The sequence below is a fragment of the Protopterus annectens genome, chromosome 8.part0 (genome assembly GCF_019279795.1).
Source record: "Protopterus annectens isolate FY-2018-M chromosome 8.part0, PAN1.0, whole genome shotgun sequence".
NCBI classification, from domain to species: domain Eukaryota; kingdom Metazoa; phylum Chordata; order Ceratodontiformes; family Protopteridae; genus Protopterus; species Protopterus annectens.
Window position 1 is genome coordinate 236168072 of NC_056741.1, and position 19430 is coordinate 236187501.

General features: G+C 40.0%; 1 protein-coding gene across 1 annotated transcript in view; it reads right to left on the reverse strand.

The window, feature by feature from the left end:
• Positions 1-19430, reverse strand: part of LOC122808722 (ephrin type-B receptor 5-like) — a 1437003-nt gene that overhangs the window by 54919 nt on the left and 1362654 nt on the right. The window contains exon 7 of the mRNA XM_044079715.1: positions 12829-12991. Within this exon, the coding sequence (XP_043935650.1) occupies positions 12829-12991 (163 nt within the window). The remainder of the gene's footprint in view (positions 1-12828; positions 12992-19430) is intronic.

Consider the following 19430-nt stretch of genomic DNA (forward strand, 5'->3'; position numbering starts at 1 on the left):
CTGTGTTTTACACAAACTTCAGAATGAACTGGCTCCCCACCTAAGCACCATGTTCAATCATAGTCTCACGTCAGGCTTTGTGCCCACTGAAAGCTGCACAGCAACAGTTATCCCACTCCACAAAGGGGGAGGCACCACTGATCCTGGGAACTATCGCCCTATTAGCCTGATGAGCCTGGTCTGCAAGGCCATGGAACGTGTCATCATGAAACTCATAAAAAAAGACACTGGTAACCTCCAAACTCTGGACCCCACCCAGTTCGGGTTTGTGAAAGGCAGATCATGCCTTCTGAACCTGATCAACTTCTTTGGGGCAGTCACCAAAGCCATAGACAAGGGTAAGGTGGTTCACACAGCCTATCTTGACCTCGCCAAGGCTTTTGACACCATCCCCCATTCTGGAATTATAGCTAAACTCACTAAACTAGGTATAAATCCCTACATCACAAGATGGGTTTCCAACTGGCTCACTGACAGAACCCACACTGTAAATGTTGCAGACTCCAAATCTGACTTCAAACCAGTGACAAGTGGAGTAGCACAGGGTTCAGTCCTGGGACCTCTCCTGTTTGGTATCTACTTCTCTGAAGTACAGGCTAACACAGAAGGCCTCTGGCTAATGAAGTTTGCAGATGACTGCAAACTAGGAGCCATAGTCAAGTCCTCAAATGATGTGGACATCCTACAGAAGGGCCTCTCTGAGACAGAAGCCTGGTGTTAGAGGCATGGCCACAAACTCAATGCCAAAAAGTGCATTGTCATCCCTTTTGGTAAAAACTCTGTACCCATGAACTACAACATAAATGGCAGTCTACTTAATGCCAAATGTGTGATAAGAGACCTTGGGACCCAGGTAGACAGCAGTCTCTCCTTTGAAAATCACATCTCCACAGTAGTCAGGAAATCCTTCTATGTGGCACACCTCATCACAAAAGGGTTCTCATCCAGGAAAAAAGAGGTCATTGTTCCCCTCTGCTCGGCAATCATTAGACCCATTATAGAGTACAACACCCCTTTTGGAATGTACCTCACAAGACATCTGCAGCAGCTGGAAAGGCCACAGAAGTACCTCACAAAGAGGATTACTGGCCTCAAACAGATGCTCTACACAGACTGTCTCAAAAAACTCCAGCTTTACTCTGTAAAATATTGCCTACTCCGAGGAGATCTCTGCCTAACATATAAAGCCAGAGCTGTTGGACATGCTACACCTAAAGAAATCCCAATCCCTCCAAGCTACACACTCTAGGGAACTAAACCATGTCACCACAATAAACAGGACATGCTGTTTACCCCTGGGATCTCTTCTGTGACCTACTATACAGAGGCACAGTCAACTAATCTAAAAGGGTGGCAAAAGCCAAACACACTCTAGCTAGGCTTATAAATGCCCTACGGCAGATAGCCTAGTATCAACCTATGAACCTATGGAGGGATAGATTCCTGTCCCAGAGACTTCCTATACTCTGGAACAAGCTACCCATCTATGTCAAGCAAAGTTCCTCATTAGCACTCTTCAAGAAAAATCTTGATGAGTGGATGGGAAAAAGGAAATACACCTCGGGATCACTTCTGTGGCTCTGCTTGACAGGGGCACAGGAAATTAACTTTCTTGAGTGACGTAAGCCAGGGAACCTTGTTGGTAGGCTTACTTAGGCCCTTGAGCCGATAGCCTAGTAGCTACCTAAGAACATATGAACCTATGAATCTATACCTAAACACGTACACATATACAAAAAAAATATTTTTTTTATTGCTTTTTAATGAACTATACTGATGCATTCTATCATTGTTAACCTTTTAATATCATATTTACTTTGCATTCCTATGAGATAATCTGTAATGTATATGTGCAATGTGTACTATATACATATATATATATATATATATATATATATATATATATATATATATGTATGTATTTTTCCGGAGCTTTTCTCCCCAGGGCTCCATTGAAAATGGGCTCCTTGTGGCCCCAATGGACTATCCTGGCAAACAAACTGCAAATAAACAAATACATAAAATAAATAAATAAATACATAAATAAATGCATATATATATATATATATATATATATATATATATATATATATATATATATATATATACACACACACACACACACACACACACACACACACACACACGCATGCACGTGCGCACACACATATATTTATACATATATATATATATATATATATCTATATATATATATATATATATATATATATATATATATATATATATATATATATACACATATATATATATTTATGGGTGCCATTTCATTCATTGAATTCATGTTTAATCGTTTAATCGAACGTGAAATCACAGAGACCACTTTAATGAAATACCACTATGCCAAAACTTCACGATACCGAATGACAAAACACCGAAATAACAGATTTTTTACAAATTAGACACACAACAACACATATTCACTGCAAGCCCCTTTACCTACTGCACACTCCTTACAAATTATATATACCAACTTTAAGATCGCACTACAGTGACAACACGGGTAGATTCCCTGATCCTTACTGTAGTGCAACCTCCATGTACAAAGCAACGAGTGCTGTAAAATTACTTTTAAACTAGCTGAATATATTTAAACCTACCAGCATATCTGCCAAACAACTGAACTGGTATGAACATGCTCCTGCTCCCACCCCACATAATCATTCTCCACTCTCTCCAGTCTTCCACCTCTCACTTTCTCTATTACGGCTAGTAATCAATTTCTTAATAATACTTATCATCCTGAAAGCCTTCTGCATCTATCTACTCACTTCCTTATCCTTCTAAAAAATGGTTTTCTTATGATATTATTTTGTTTCTATTTTGCTATTTTTTATATTTTGTTGTTTAACTTTACTGATTATAACCTCTGTACCTTGCTATGTATTGTATGATATGTAATTGTAAATCTCTGTAACATGTAATCTTTGATGGAGCTTTTCTCCCCAGGACTCCATTGAAAAAGGGTTCACTTGGCCCAATGGACTATCCTGGTTAACCAACAGCAAATAAATAAATAAATAAATAAATAAATAAATGTGTCTCACACTACCAGCATAACAATAAAGATTTTGCTTAAAGGGAACTCGATACTGAGGTTTCGGCATAGTTTTGTTTCATTGAAGTTGTCTCGGTGAGTTCACATTCGATTAAATGTAAATTCGATGAATGAAATGAGATCCAGAGATATATATATATATATATATATATATATATATATATATATAAAAGCACACACACACACACACACACACACACACACACACACCACAAGAAAAATAAAATAGCCACGCTAGTGTTTTCAATGTGCACTAATCTTAAACATCCTGTAGTAGACATCCACGAGATATATGCAAATGACCCCTCAAGGACCTGAGCCCATAAAACCCCTAACTGCTACAGAAATAATGAGCATTGGAAGGTGCTTGTTGCCCGATGTATCACATGGTGCTTAAATAGGAAAGGGAGACAGAGAGAGATATACATGTATATATCTATATCTAAACACACACACACACATACACACACACACACACACACACATATATATATATATATATATATATATATATATATATATATATATATTTATATGGATCGATATCAGTTGAGCAAAAACCCCTTTACGCGAATACCTAAACATTGACCCTTATACCTCGAACCGCGAAAATCCTAAACGCACTAAACCGCGAAAAATAAAATATCGAACTATCATAGTCAGTCAACCCCACCACCCGCTACTTAATACCTACCCAAACAAAATAAATAAACCACATACATACACTAACCAAACCCTACAGACATACACCCAAACAAAATAAATAATCCACATACATACATTTAACAAAACTCTACTTCCAAAACTACACTAAACCCCACATACACAACTACCTGTGGACTATCCTTAACCCCTCCCTAACCCTAAGGTCCGTAACTACTGCACTCTTCCCCTACAGACATACACCCAAACAAAATAAATAAAACACATACATACACTTAATAAAACCCTACATCTAACACTGCACTAAATCGTACATACATTACCTATCTATGCACTTACCTTAACCCATATCTTAACCCTAAAGTTCTATCTATGGCACACTTACCTTACGGAGCTATACCGCAGATGGGCCAACCAAAAAAAAATCGACATTTCGGAATTTGCGGTTTTGGACGTTCACGGTTTACGTACTTCTCACAATATGGTTCGATGTATTCGTATTCACGTAAAGGCGTTTTCGCTCAACTGATATAGACCCGATATATATAGATAGACAGATATAGATATAGGTAGATAGACGGGTCTACTTCAAAGCATTGAAATCTCATAACATTGAACTTCAAAACACTGAGACCATAACACTGAAAACCCAAAACACTGAAAACCCAAAAAGTACAGTTGTGTACACTTACCATAAATGTAGATGTTCGAGTGTATTCACTGTTGCAGTCATTACATTTTGGTAATCCTGCTGGCAGGTTGCCCTCAGCCGGCTGGAATTCCAAGGTCTTGGGTCCTGCATCGGCTGCTGTCGCCCCTTCCCTGACATCAGGTCATCAGGGGTATAAAAGATACGGCCAACACCATTTTCTTTAGTTTTTCTTGCCCCAGATGTCAGGTGCCCCCTAAAAGGGTAGCCAAAATGTATATATATATATATATATATATATATATATATATATATATATATATATATATATATAAAAATACATGCACCAATATAAACTTTACCTTCATCTACAAGCAAATACACCCCATAGGTTGTATAAATCAGAGAAGGTAAGATAGGTTACATCAGAAGAGAGGGGGATGGTGGGTGGGTAACCTGGACTGCAACAGTGAATACACTCGAACATCTACATTTATGGTAAGTGTACACAACTGTACTATGTTCTTCGTGTTTCACTGTTGCAGTCATTACATTTGGGTAGAGTCCCAAAGCTAAAGTTGGGAGGCTGGAGCTAAACAGCATTAGGAGCGGCTATGAGACCCTGCAGAACTGCAGTGGCAAAGACTGCCCTGGATTTAGAGTAGAATGGCAGATGATAATGCATTGTAAAGGTGTGCACTGAACTCCAAGTAGAAGCCTCTAAAATGTCCTTGGTAGGTACTCTCCTGAGAAAGGCTGCTGAAGTGGCTGCAGCTCTGGTTGAGTGTGGCCTAATGCCATTAGGTACTGGCTTGCCATGGTGTACATAGCAGAAATAAATGCAGTGGCCTATCCACTTGGAAATAGTTTGCTTTTAGATAGCCTTTCCTTGTGATCCTGCAGCAAATGTCACTAGTAATTGCTCTGTCTTTCTGAAAACTTTGGTTCTGTCCAAGTAGTATCTAAGCTGTCTGTGTACGTCCAAAGAATGCAGAATTCTCTCCCCCTTGTTCTGTGGATTTGGGTAAAAGGTTGGCAGGTGAATAGTTTCGTTGAGAGCCACACTGGACACCACCTTAGGCATAAATGTTGGGTTTGTCCTCAGAGAGACCCTGTCTGGATAAAAAATGATAAAAGGTTCCACAGCTATGAGTGCCTGTAGCTCTGAAACTCGTCTTGCAGAAGTTATTGCTAGGAGCAGAGCTGTTTTCCAAGATAAAAACTTTATATCAGCAGTGGCAGCTGGCTGAAAAGGAGGCAGGGTGAGTTTTTCCAAGACATAGTTGAGGTCCCATGCAGGCATTGGTGATCTCCTTGGAGGTCTTAAATTTTTGGCTCCTCTGAGGTATTGCTTTAATAATGGATGAGAAAAGATTGGTGACTCTGCATTGTAATGAGCCGAAATGGCACAGGCATGAATTTTAATAGATGAAAAGGATAGGCCTTTGTCCAGCATCTCAGTTAAGTATTGCAAAATCTAAGGAATATTTGGCACAGCTGTATCAGTTCCTTGTGTCTGGTTCCAAGCACAGAATCTCTTCCATTTTCCAGCATAAGATTTTCTAGTACTAGGCCTTCTGGCTTCCAAAATGACATACATCACAGCTTTACTGAGAGGTGTGTTTTGTATGACTACATTATTCACCATGCTGTCAGGTTTAAAGTTCTGAGTTGGCTGTGCAGGATCTGACTGTTTTGCTGGGACAGTAGCTGAGGTATTTGAGGTAAGGTCCAAGCTGGGCATTGAGACAAGCTCCTTAGTATTGGATACCAGTACTGGTGGGCCCAGTCTAGGGCAATCAGTATCATCCTTGACTTCTCCTGTCTGACCTTTAGGAGTACCTTGGGGAGGAGAGGCAGAGGGGGAAATGCATATAATGATAGGATTTTCCAGATGAAAGATAGGGCATCCACTTTCCATGCTTGTCTGTGATAATTCCTTGTGCAGAATCTTTTTAGTTGGTAGTTGTGAGGGGAGGCAAATAGATCTATGTCCGAGCATCCCCATTTTCTTGTTATCATGCTGAAGACTTGTGGGTCCAGGTGCCACTCGTGGGGATCCATGAGGTTTCTGCTTAGTTCGTCTGCCAGAGTATTTTTCCTTCCTGGCAGGAATTGTGCCTGCAGCTGTACTTGGTAAGTCAATGCTGTGTCCCACAAGTCATGGCTAGTCTGCAAAGGGGGTAGGAATGTGTACCCCCCTGCTTGTTTATATACCACATGACCGTGGTGTTGTCTGTCTTTATCAGTAATTGTCCTGGATGAAGTAGGTCCTTGAAGGCTGTCAGGGCATTTTGAACTGCTAGCATCTCTTCTTGATTGATATGTAGATGCATTTGGTTTGAGGTCCATGTGCCCTGAATGCATCTTCCTGCCATGTGGGCACCCCAGGCATAATCTGATGCATCTGTCGTTAGTGTCTGCCTGGCTGGGGGTAATGTGAATGGCTGTCCCTTGTTTTGGTGATAAGCCTTTGCCCACCATCGAAACTCCTGTTGCAGGCAGGGAATGAGAGTAATCATAGTTTCCAGGCTGTGGCAATGTTGAGTCCAAACACTTTTTAGGCACCATTGAAGTTTCCTCATATGCAGTCTTGCATATGGAATTAGTAGGATGCAGGATGCCATGAAGCCCAAAGCCTGTAGAATTTTTCTTGCAGATAACTGGGCCTTTGTTGCCAACATTTTGAAATAGGTAGTCAGTTGCCTTTGTTTGTCTGGTGTGAGATAAGCCATCCGGGCAGTTGTATTTAAGCTTGCACACAGGAATATTATCTCTTGAGAGGGTACTAGTTTTGATTTCTTTTCGTTGACTGTGTACCCTAGGCATGTTAGAAGTCTTTTCACAAACGCCAGATGCTGTAGAAGAATGTCCTTGTTGTCTGCTTGAATTAGACAGTCATCCAAGTAAGGCTATATTTGTATTCCTCTTTGTCTGCAGAATGCAATTACTGGTGCCAGGCACTTTGTGAAGACCCTGGGTGCAGTAGATAAGCCAAAGGGCAGTGCAGAGAATTGGTAATGCATTGAGCTAGCCTTGAATCTGAGGTATTTTCTGCATATTTGTCTGATTGGGACATGCAGGTATGCCTCTTTTAGGTCTAAAGTCACAAGCCAAGCATTCTTGCCCAGCATGGGCAGAAGCTGCTACAAAGACAACATCTTGAATTTTGGTATATCCAGGAATGTGTTCAAAATAGATGGCCTCCAGGCCTTGTCCTTTATGGGTACCAAGAATAGTCTTGAGTAAAATCCTTGTCCTTGGTCTTGCTCTCGTACTTGTTGAATGGCCCCCATGTCCATGAGGGATGAAACTTGTTTTTGTGCCTCTGCCCATTGATTTTTTGGCAAATCTGGCCAGCCGTTTGCCTTTGGCAGGGTATGGAAATGGAACTTGTAGCCTTGTGACACGATATTTAGAACCCACTTGTCCTGGGTTATAATGTGCCAATTTTGAGAAAAAAGAGCTAATTTTCCCCCTAAGGGTGCTGCCAGGAGATAAGTGCTTGGTGCAGGCAGGGGGGAAGTTATTGGGACTGTTTCCTGTATGGTTGTGATTTGTCTTCTCCAACTTTGGAGGTAGAAGCCCCCCGTTGCTTTGAGCGGTATGAACCTTGCGCCTAGGATCTGCCTCTAGGGCATATGGATCTGCCCCTTTGAGGTCTGTCTGACACAGGAAAGGACCAATTCTTTGTTGGCCAGTGTCTACTAAACCTAGGTGGTTGTACTTGTAAAAAATCTTTGACCGTTTGCATAGATTTAGCTTTGTCCTCCATTTTCTTTAACACTTCTTCTGCCTTAACACCAAAGTATCATGCTGTAAAAGTGCATCTAATAATTTAACTTTAACATGATCAGGCAGATTTTGTTCCTTTAACCAAGCATGCCTCCTAATTACAGAACCTGTAACTGCGGCCCTGCAGGAGGCCTCTAAAGAATCAAATCAACATTGCAAAGCATGCTTTCCAACTTGTTCAGCTGCATGCAATACATCCTGCATTTCCTTGTTTTCTGCACATTCAGAGTTTAACATTTTCTGTTTAAGCAATGCCATGACATGTTGCTGATATTTGAGCATATGAAACTGACAGTTTAAGGCCCTTATAGCCAAGGTAGCAGATGTGTAAACCTTTTTTCCCAATCTATCCAGTGCCCTAGAATCTCTGTCAGAGGGGGCAAGCTTTTTGCAGCGGAAGCCTTAACTCCTTTGGGAACCTGAGAAATAGTTTCTGGGTCTGCAGCAGGGTTTTTAAAAAGGAATTTATGAGAGTCAGGAACCCTGTAATATCTGTCAGGCTTAACAGGAGCTGGAGGTAAGGAGTCAGGGGTAAAACTAGACTCCGAAAACACATCATCTACAATGTCTAACACAGGTGGGATAGCTAGTGGCTTGTGTAGAAGTAGTAAAAGGAAATCCCTGAGCCTCTTTTTAGATTCTAAAAAATCTTGGCTCTCCCAGTGGAAATGCTCCCTCATGGTATGTAAGGTTTCCCCAAAAGAATAGTCTTCTGGAGGAGAAGCTGAAGGAATAGATTCTTCAGCATCAGAATCCTCATAGGGGGGAAGAGAATATTCCTGATCAGAAGAGGAATATGAAGACATGGAAACCTGATCTGAAGATTCATAGTCAGTCTCTTGCCTAGGCCTAATAATCCTCCACTTTATTAGTACAAGAAACACCATAAAAATCTTCTTTAAACACCGTTAAATCAAGCGCTTTCGCCTGATCGAATATCAGGCTTTATCAAGACAAGTTCATTTTGGATGTGCCAACCTTTAAATACTGTTGTCCATTAAGACTTAATTAAATAATTACAATAATTACAATTATTACAATTAGTCAATCCGAAATTGGATTTTAAAGTGCTAGTGCTCTTCCTTACAATTTAAACTACAACTTTCGTTACTGTAACTTCATTCTTACAAAGCGTTTAAAATCGCTTAAGTGGACATTATCCACATAATCCAAAACGTTAAAATTGCTAACTAGAAGTTAGTCAAATAGGAAATACACAAATCATGCTTTTGCGAAGCTTAAATGTACATCAACAACTTGCTAAAAACTATTTTACGTAACTCAAAGTTTTTAACATTTTAATATACTTATGGATGTTCATTCACACTGTATTTTTGAGTTATTGGTTAAACAAGGCTCATGGATTTTTAGATTGTGTAAGAGCGTTGGGTATTGTAGAATACAATGGTAAAAAAAGTGACATCGCACCTTCTAGCATATTGGTGTTCAATTTTTTAAGGTTTTAATTTTATGGAGTGCATTTGAGCACCACCAATATAAATACACATACTATGTATTTTTTCAACAACAAGGGCAGTTTAAACAACTTTGAGGTGTTCGTGGTGTCCTTTTGAATACAATTGTAACGAACAATTTTTAACACATTTGTTAACTATGTGTTTACATTCTTTTGATGTGCAAGTTGTTGATGTACATTTAAGCTTTGCAAAAGCATGATTTGTGTATTTCCTATTTGACTAACTTCTAGTTAGCAATTTTAACGTTTTGGATTATGTGGATAATGTTCACTTAAGCGATTTTAAACGCTTTGTAAGAATGAAGTTACAGTAATGATAGTTGTAGTTTAAATTGTAAGGAAGAGCACTAGCACTTTAAAATCCAATTTCGGATTGACTAATTGTAATAATTGTAATTATTGTAATTATTTAATTAAGTCTTAATGGACAACAGTATTTAAAGGTTGGCACATCCAAAATGAACTTGTCTTGATAAAGCCTGATATTCGATCAGGCGAAAGCGCTTGATTTAACGGTGTTTAAAGAAGATTTTTATGGTGTTTCTTGTACTAATAAAGTGGAGGATTATTTGGCAGCCGATTTGTCGTGGAGTTGCTTGTTCTTGGTTTAAACGTTTTGTCCTTGTATCTTGCCTAGGCCTCTTATCAGGAGGGGGATGGGAACCCCTGATCAAGGTAATCAAGTCTTCGGCCATTTTGAGCATTTGTTTTTTGGGCATAGAGGCCTGACCACGTGGCTCTTGAGTTTGTTTCCTTGCTTTGGAAGGTGCTTTAGGCTTTGCCTTTGAAGCTGAAGTTGGTTTGATGTAAAGATGTTTAGGTCTGAATACACCCTCAGAAGCCGGTGCCTGCTCAGCGGCTCCAGACCCATCTGAAGGGATAATATCCGAGGCTCCAATATCCTGAGTTTGCAGCGGCATGGCCGACTCCACGTGGGAGTCGGTAGCGGCCTGCGACTCTAAAGTAGTGGGTGTCAGGGGCTGCGAAAGTGCCTCACTGAGAACCGGCGAACCAGCGACTGGCTAAGGAGAAGCTTCGTCGTCGGTTTTGGGCCTCGGTTGTCTATCTCTTTCCTTTTCTTTGCATTTCTTGTGAACTCTGGTAGTCAGATGGCTATCCAATGACATTTCTGGATAATTAAACAGGTGTCCAAAATAGTTTAAAGCAAAATCATACCGACGCTTAATAGTGCGTTGGTTAAATCTAGCACAAAACCGACAACCAGAAACGTTGTGATCAGGGCCTAGGCAAGGAATACAGTAAGAATGAAAATATTTATGAGGTATTTGCTTCCCACAAGAAATACAATTATTAACTTTTTTCTGACATCGGTCTGGAGCAAGAAAAAAGTTTCCCCAATGGGGTAATTAGCTTTATTGAAGACTTCGGATTTGAAATTCGAACACGAAAGTCTCAGGAGTCGGCCGACCGGCACTTGCAAACTGCTTCTGCTTTGGGCACTGCACGGCAAGAAAGACTAAAGAAAATGGCGTCGGCCGCATCTTTTATACCCCTGACGACCTGACGTCAGGGAAGGGGTGACAGCAACCGATGCAGGACCCAAGACTTTGGAATTCAGGCTGGCTGAGGGCAACCTGCCAGCAGGATTACCCAAATGTAATGACTGCAACAGTGAAACACGAAGAACATTAATGAAATCTCTGAACAATGAAACATTGCATCATAAGATTGAATACTACAATGCACATGTAAATAACATATCGTCCACCTATAACAATACCAAACTAACAAACACACTTTTTACTACATTTCTGCAGGGGGTAAGCCCCCCTGCACCCCCCATTTGGGGGCTCTGCCCCCCCCACTCCCCATAAATTTAATATACCAACTCCAGGATCGCAATACAATGGAAAAAAATTAATTTCCTAACTTCACTGTATTGCGATCGCCATACAGAATGTAAGCATAATGTCTAAATCACTTACCTCTATGCCCTAAAAACACGCACAGATTGGTAAAATAAACACTTTTTCTCCTACTCACTTCTCCCAGCACTTCTCAGAACACTAACTTAACTTCCATTAAAGCAACACATCCATATGTTAACATTCTGTATAGTGATCATGCTACACACACACACACACACACACACACACGCACACACACACACACACACACACACACACACACACACACACACACACACACACACACACACACACACACACACACACACACACACCACAAGAAAAAAGTAGCCAAACTAATGTTTTCACTGTGCAGTTCCCTAAACCTTCTGTAGTAGACATCCATAGGATACATGCAAATGACTCCTTAAGGACATACCAGTGTTTCAGCTACATGGCTTCTGAGTTTACAGAAGCCTGACATAAAGAATAAATGTTCCGCAAAAAAACATTTTGTTTTTTTTGGGGGGGGGGGGTGAACTCAGGCTTTTTGGTTAGAAATTCTATGATTTAGCATCTGTACTACCTACATTATGCAATAAATAACTGGTTCATGGGATTCAGTCATCAGACCTAGTGATTCATTTGGAAAGGGAGGTGTCTGGATAGCAGTTGGGTTATTACTGACCATTCCTAAAAATTAAACTTGTTGCCCAAGTCATTGTGTTGGGAGGGTTTTGGCAGTAGATATCCTGCCCCCCCCCCAATCTGAGAGACAAACACATCTTCTGAATAAACTACTGGAAGTTATAAACAGTTCTCACTTCTCACTGAATAACTGGGGGATGACATAATGGTTAAGGTGTTTACCTTATGGACACAAAGTACAGGGTTTGATTCTCACCTTTGGGAAGCATGGCTAGTCTTAAAAACACTTAGCCTAGTACTTACCTATGAACCTAATCCAGTTGGACACTCAAGAGCTGTCTGACACATGGTGCATATTCTCATTAATAAAAGACATTCTATACCTATCCTACAGTTCCGAGAGTCACACAAATTGTCTGAATACAACCATGATGCATTCATCACACATTTAAGACCAGTACAGGATTCTGTGTGTTTCAAAGACATTTCACTCTTTGTGTGCAAGTACAACCATATGGAGACCTGAATAAATTTGAAGTGATGAAGGGAGACTACAAAAGGCTAAAATCAAATACTCATAATTGTGACATTTAATTTTTAGTTTACTTATTTGTTTCTTACTTTAGTCCAGTATTCAACTCATTGATCTTACCTTCTAGAAGAGTCTGGAAGTACATCTTGCCACTGTATGGTCCATAGCCTATAGAAGTTCGAGCACGCACCTGGAAGGCATAAATCTTCCCAGGGATTAGATTCTTCACTGTGGCCATGTTGGTCTCACTGCTGAGAACAAAGGAATTATCTTCTGACTCCGCCTGAAGATTTAAAAAGAAGTACCATGAGTCTAAACAATGACTGCAGCCATTTTCTAAAGGACAAGTTTTGTGGACATTTTTCTGACTGCCTATGCTCTTGAGGGATCATATGGAAAATGACATTTTCCCTGTGGAATAAAGCTTAATCAATAATTAAAAGTATCCATTGGTTGAACAACTCTTGCAATATGTTTATTTATTTACGTATTCATTGGCATCTGATTACTGGAAAAGTCAGAATTGGTGGGTGCCTATTTTCAGTGGCGACCTGGGGAGAAAAGCTCCAAAGTATCTCAAAAAAAATTTAAGAACAATAATTTTTGAATATCAAAAATAATAATAAAAATCAATAAAAATATTTACAGTTTAAACAATTATTCCCAGAGGTAATATGAAAACATAAGTTAAAAATAGATGCAACTTATACAACGATGATTTAATAGTTAGAGAAAGTTTAGCTAGTTTAGAGAAATTAAAGCTAAGTTAGTATAACACAAACAGGAACTGCAGTATGCAGTAGTAAAAAAATGGGTGATGGTGTATTTAGATAGAGAGTCAGAGGATAGAAATATGTTGCAGTTAGGAAGTGAGTGAAGACAGGGGAGTAAGGAGGTGTAAGGTACGAATCGCTACTTGTTCATAATTAGGGAAATAGTTTATCCAGTGGTTGAGCAAGAACAGAGCTACATTTTGGCTAGGAAGACTTTCAGAATGGTTTTAAAAGACCGGAGGGAGTACAGACTTGCTGCATACTCCCTAAGTAAGACTTTCCAGGCCTTAGCAACATGATATGAGTATAGACCATGCCCAGCAGATTTGATTAGTTTATTCACAGAGAGGAGTTTTTGTACATTGGATCAATGACAATTGATTTATTGATATAAATTGTAAAATAATGCATGCAAACTATGTGGAATCTTGAATAATTATTACTTCATACTTTATCATAGTCAAGTCTTTATTATGTAACCTAAAACTGAAAAAAATGTCAGTAACATAGTCATTACTTTATGACAGTGACAAATCAGGCCCTGCCTAATGAAGCAAACTGGGTGGCATTTTCAAAATGAGAGGTAATATGTGAGTTCATGCCCTGCATTACTGCAAAGTTTCATACCACTACATGAAATATCAACATACAAACAGATGAGGCACACTGGAAAAAGACCAGAGTATACCCAATCAATAGATGTGTGAAGTAAGCTCACATCAGCCTCTCCATCTGTTAATACAGCAACCTCAAAATATCAAAAACACTTTTAAGGCCATCGTTAACTATGTAATAAGCAGGCAACATATTTATTTCTCTGCCACATTTTCATTGAAAACAACACTATGTGGTCAAGCTTGTATAAGTTCCTTTCCAGCTGTATAGTATAGTCTCCTCCATTCACCCTTACCTTTACATTAACTGTGACCATCTCCGTATTCTGTTAGTCCAAATCATGTACTCCCCTTATTTTTCTCTAAAGTATAAAAAAATACAACTCCCGAGCCTCTCTCTATAACTCAGATGACTCATCTCTTTTAATGAGCTTGGTCGGTCTCTTCTGTACAAGCAACATCATGATATCTCTTTTCATAAATGTTATTCAGAAACATGCATACTCAGCAGGAATCTGTACAACAGTAAATTAACCTCTAGTTCCCTAGATTATATTTCCTTTCTACATTTTCTTATTATGCTTAATTAATACCTTACATAATTAATACACTACATGCTTTATTTGTCATGATATTATCACACCCAAATCTCTTTGCTCCCAAACAGCTTCTTACTCCTAACTATCCAAACTACATTAAATTTATTTTTTTCAGAATGAACAGCTGTACATTTCTTTTCACTGCCAATTAAAAGCCCACTTTCTATTCTGTACTGTTCCCTCTACAAATTAACAACCCATTTTCCTGTTCTGGCTTAGTCTTGGCACCATCTGCAAACACAGCAATACTCTTATCCAGATGTAAAGAAATATTCAGGATTCAAAACTGACTATTACAGAGCTTCACCTGTCTCGTGCTTTACTACTAAATGTAACCCATTGCTTCCTATCTTTTAACTAGTTCCCACCCATCTCCAACAACTTCTAAACCCTGTTTTTTTCTCAGTATCCTAATTAACTTTCTATGAAAAACTGCACAAAACATCTTCCTGAATAAAGACACAGCACATCAGTAGATTTTTCTTCTTCTGGTTATTTTGACACATCGATACAAACTTAATAAATTAGCCTTGCAAAAGCTTCAGTAAGCAAAGCAAAAGTGATTTTAGCTGACAGATTCTGCACAATTTAAAAAATGATCCATTTTTTTTTCTTTCAGTAACCTTTCCATTAACTTGCCAATTATCAGAGTTCATCTTATTAACATTACTTTTAAGTCTTTCCTAACCACCACTTTTGAATAGTTTTCCATCTGTTATTCTCCAGTATTGAAGATCTCTCCTTGTATCCAAGTTTTTCTTAAATAACATACCTAAATGGTTTTCTAATGTTGAGGCTAGAACTTATAAAACTGTATAAGGAATATATTTTGTTTCTCTAGCGCTATTCACCTTCTCCAATGTTGAATTTAGAACTTACAAAACTGTATAATGGATATCATTTGTTACTCTAGCACTATTCATCTTCACATCACTGTTATTTGAATATTTTGTCTATGTGAACAGTCTCCTCTCAGTGACTATCTAGCACTCTTCTAAAGTACTGCATTAAGGAGTTTTACCTGTTTTACAGCATTCTTAATCTATTCATGACTAAATTAGCCAAGATTTTCCTCACCATCATCTCCCCTATGAAGAAAAAAGCTATATGATCTCTAATATCTCTATATAGCTTTCTCTTATCATTTCCCCTTACCTTTTCTTATAGATTTCACTGAATTTTTCTAACTCATAGATTCATAGATTCATAGATTAGTACTAAGCTAACTGCCCTTGTGAGCCATTTTAAGCTTAGCCAATTATCCTTTGTGAGACTCAAACCCTGCACCTTGTGTTTGTAAGGCAAACACCTTAACCATTAGGCCACCCTCCCACCCACTCATATATTTTTCTTTCAAATCCCACTCCCTTCTTACTGCATTACAACATACCTTCCTTTATTTTGAAACTGTTCTAACCCTCATGTAAAACCATGCAGGATGTTATCACCCTGTCCCTTTCTTTTCCTCATAACGTTAGACTAGCTACAATTATAAAGGGCAGATTCAAATCTCAGGAGTCTGTAGTCACAAACAGAACTGTTTGCACTATAAGCCTAGCCTGCTTCACTTATCCATGCCGATTTGGAATGAAAGAAATATAGTGAAACATCTTTTCTGCTCACTGCTCCCATTAATTTTAAATTAGAACCATTCTGTTTTAGATAGTTCTATAAACAGCAGAGAAGGCCCTAAGGTCAACAAGGGCCAGGCTGAAGACCTGGATGACTGGAGAGAAAGCAGAACAATTCAAAGAATTACTCAGGGCTCTAGCACCTCAAGAAGAAGAGGAAATAGGTGGAGTTGAAGAAGAATGGCAGCGTCTGAAATCAGCATGTGTGTGAACAGCATAACAGAGATGCAGCTGAGCCAGGTATGGAAATAAGGTATATATGGAAAGCTGGTGGTGGAATGCAAAAGACCAGGAAGTCATCAAAAGAAAGGAGTGTAGGGAAAAAGTGGGAGCTAGAAAGGAAAGACCAGGCTAGGAAGAAATACTGGTCAGCTAACAAAAAAATCTAAGAAAGGAGATGCAATAGGAAAGAACAAGGCATCAGAGGCACTCTACCAGCCTCTGGAAAGTGACTCAGTAGATGGCACAAGGAAATTATATCAAGTTGCAAGGCAAAGACAGAAAGATAAAGAAGATAGTCAAGAAACCCTTCATGATGGATGTCAGCAACAACCTGCTGACGATTCCACAGGACATCAAAGGCAGATGGAAGAAGTACTTCCAGCTACTTCTGAATGCAGAAAACCTCACAGATGCTGTACTGCCCCAGATACAGCCTACAGTGAGAGGAGAGGTGGAGCTCAACACAGAAGAAGTAAGAGCAGCACTAAGGAAGATGAAGTCAGGGAAAGCAGCAGGCTCAGATGAGGCCACAGCAGAATGATATCAGGGAAAGCAGCAGGCTCAGATGAGGCCACAGCAGAATGATATCAGGGAAAGCAGCAGGCTCAGATGAGGTCACAGCAGAATGATATCAGGGAAAGCAGCAGGCTCAGATGAGGTCACAGCAGAATGATATCAGGGAAAGCAGCAGGCTCAGATGAGGCCACAGCAGAATGATATCAGGGAAAGCAGCAGGCTCAGATGAGGTCACAGCAGAATGTTATCAGGGAAAGCAGCAGGTCAGATGAGGTCACAGCAGAATGATATCAGGAAAAGCAGCAGGCTCAGATGAGGTCACAGCAGAATGATATCAGGGAAAGCAGCAGGCTCAGGTGAGGTCACAGCAGAATGATATCAGGGAAAGCAGCAGGCTCAGATGATGTCACAGCAGAATGATATCAGGGAAAGCAGCGTGGTCAGATGATGTCACAGCAGAATGATATCAGGGAAAGCAGCAGGCTCAGTTGAGGTCACAGCAGAATGATATCAGGGAAAGCAGCAGGCTCAGGTGAAGTCACAGCAGAATGATATCAGGGAAAGCAGCAGGCTCAGATAAGGTCACAGCAGAATGATATCAGGGAAAGCAGCAGGCTCAGATGAGGCCACAGCAGAATGATATCAGGGAAAGCAGCAGGCTCAGATGAGGTCACAACAGAATGATATCAGGGAAAGCAGCAGGCTCAGATGAGGTCACAACAGAATGATATCAGGGAAAGCAGCAGGCTCAGATGAGGTCACAGCAGAATGATATCAGGAAAAGCAACAGGCTCAGATGAGGTCACAGCAAAATGATATCAGGGAAAGCAGCAGGCTCAGATGAGGCCACAACAGAATGATATCAGGGAAAGCAGCAGGCTCAGATGAGGTCACAGCAGAATGATATCAGGGAAAGCAACAGGCTCAGATGAGGTCACAGCAGAATGATATCAGGGAAAGCAACAGGCTCAGATGAGGTCACAGCAAAATTATATCAGGGAAAGCAGCAGGCTCAGATGAGGCCACAGCAGAATGATATCAGGGAAAGCAGCAGGCTCAGATGAGGCCACAGCAGAATGATATCAGGGAAAGCAGCAGGCTCAGATGAGGCCACAACAGAATGATATCAGGGAAAGCAGCAGGCTCAGATGAGGTCACAGCAGAATGATATCAGGGAAAGCAACAGGCTCAGATGAGGTCACAGCAGAATGATATCAGGGAAAGCAACAGGCTCAGATGAGGTCACAGCAAAATGATATCAGGGAAAGCAGCAGGCTCAGATGAGGCCACATCAGAATGATATCAGGGAAAGCAGCAGGCTCAGATGAGGCCACAGCAGAATGATATCAGGGAAAGCAGCAGGCTCAGATGAGGTCACAGCAGAATGATATCAGGGAAAGCAGCAGGCTCAGATGAGGTCACAGCAGAATGATCAAGATGCTGGATGAGATAAGGGAGAAATGGCTCCTGAGGGTACTCATAGCAGTGTGGAGAGAAAGGCGTATCCCAGATGACTGGAGAATAAGCATATTAGTACCAGTGTTCAAGAACAAAGGGGACATCCACAACTGTGAGCAGTACAGAGGTATGAAACTCCTGTCACACTGCATGAAAGATCTGGAGAAGGTGATTAATAAATGAATACACAGTGTAGTAGAAAGTAAGATGGGAGATTAATTGTTCAGATTCAGATTAGAATGCAGCACAACTTACCCGATGTTTGCTGTGAGACAAATAGTTGAGAAGCTAGAGATGAGGAAAGAATCCAACTAGGCATTCCTTGACTGGGAGAAAGCATATGACAAGGTCCAAAGACAGCTGATTTGGGCAGGCCTGTGTTGGTTCAAAGTCCCAGAAACATTGGGAGAATGAGTGCAAGCCATTCCCTGCAGACTACTCTGTCAGAGATGTTGGGTGAGCAAATTGATGTAACTAGGGAAATTATTTTTTCTTTAACAATGATACAGAATCAGAACTGCCTAGACAGAGTAAGGCTTTGCTGAGTCTAATTATGGTGGCTGCCAAATAAGCAATTACTAGAAAATGGAAATCAGTGTCTAGACCAACTTTACTAGATGTAGTGAATATAGCAACAGAGATAAAACAACTGGAAGTGGGATCTTTAGAAAAGTGTTTGCACAAATTACTTAGGAAACAAAATGGAATTGTGGGAACAATACATATAGGGAAGGAATGAGGGTTAAAAGGCAGCAGGTCTTAAATGAGCTATGTAATGTTTGAGTGAGAAAGATTGGGGAGATTATAAGTGATGTATAATATTGCCAACCGGGAGTGTGTCAGCATGGTTTGTGACATAAAATGCTTGCAACTATCATTATGTTGGTGTGGTTTTTCAATTATATAAAT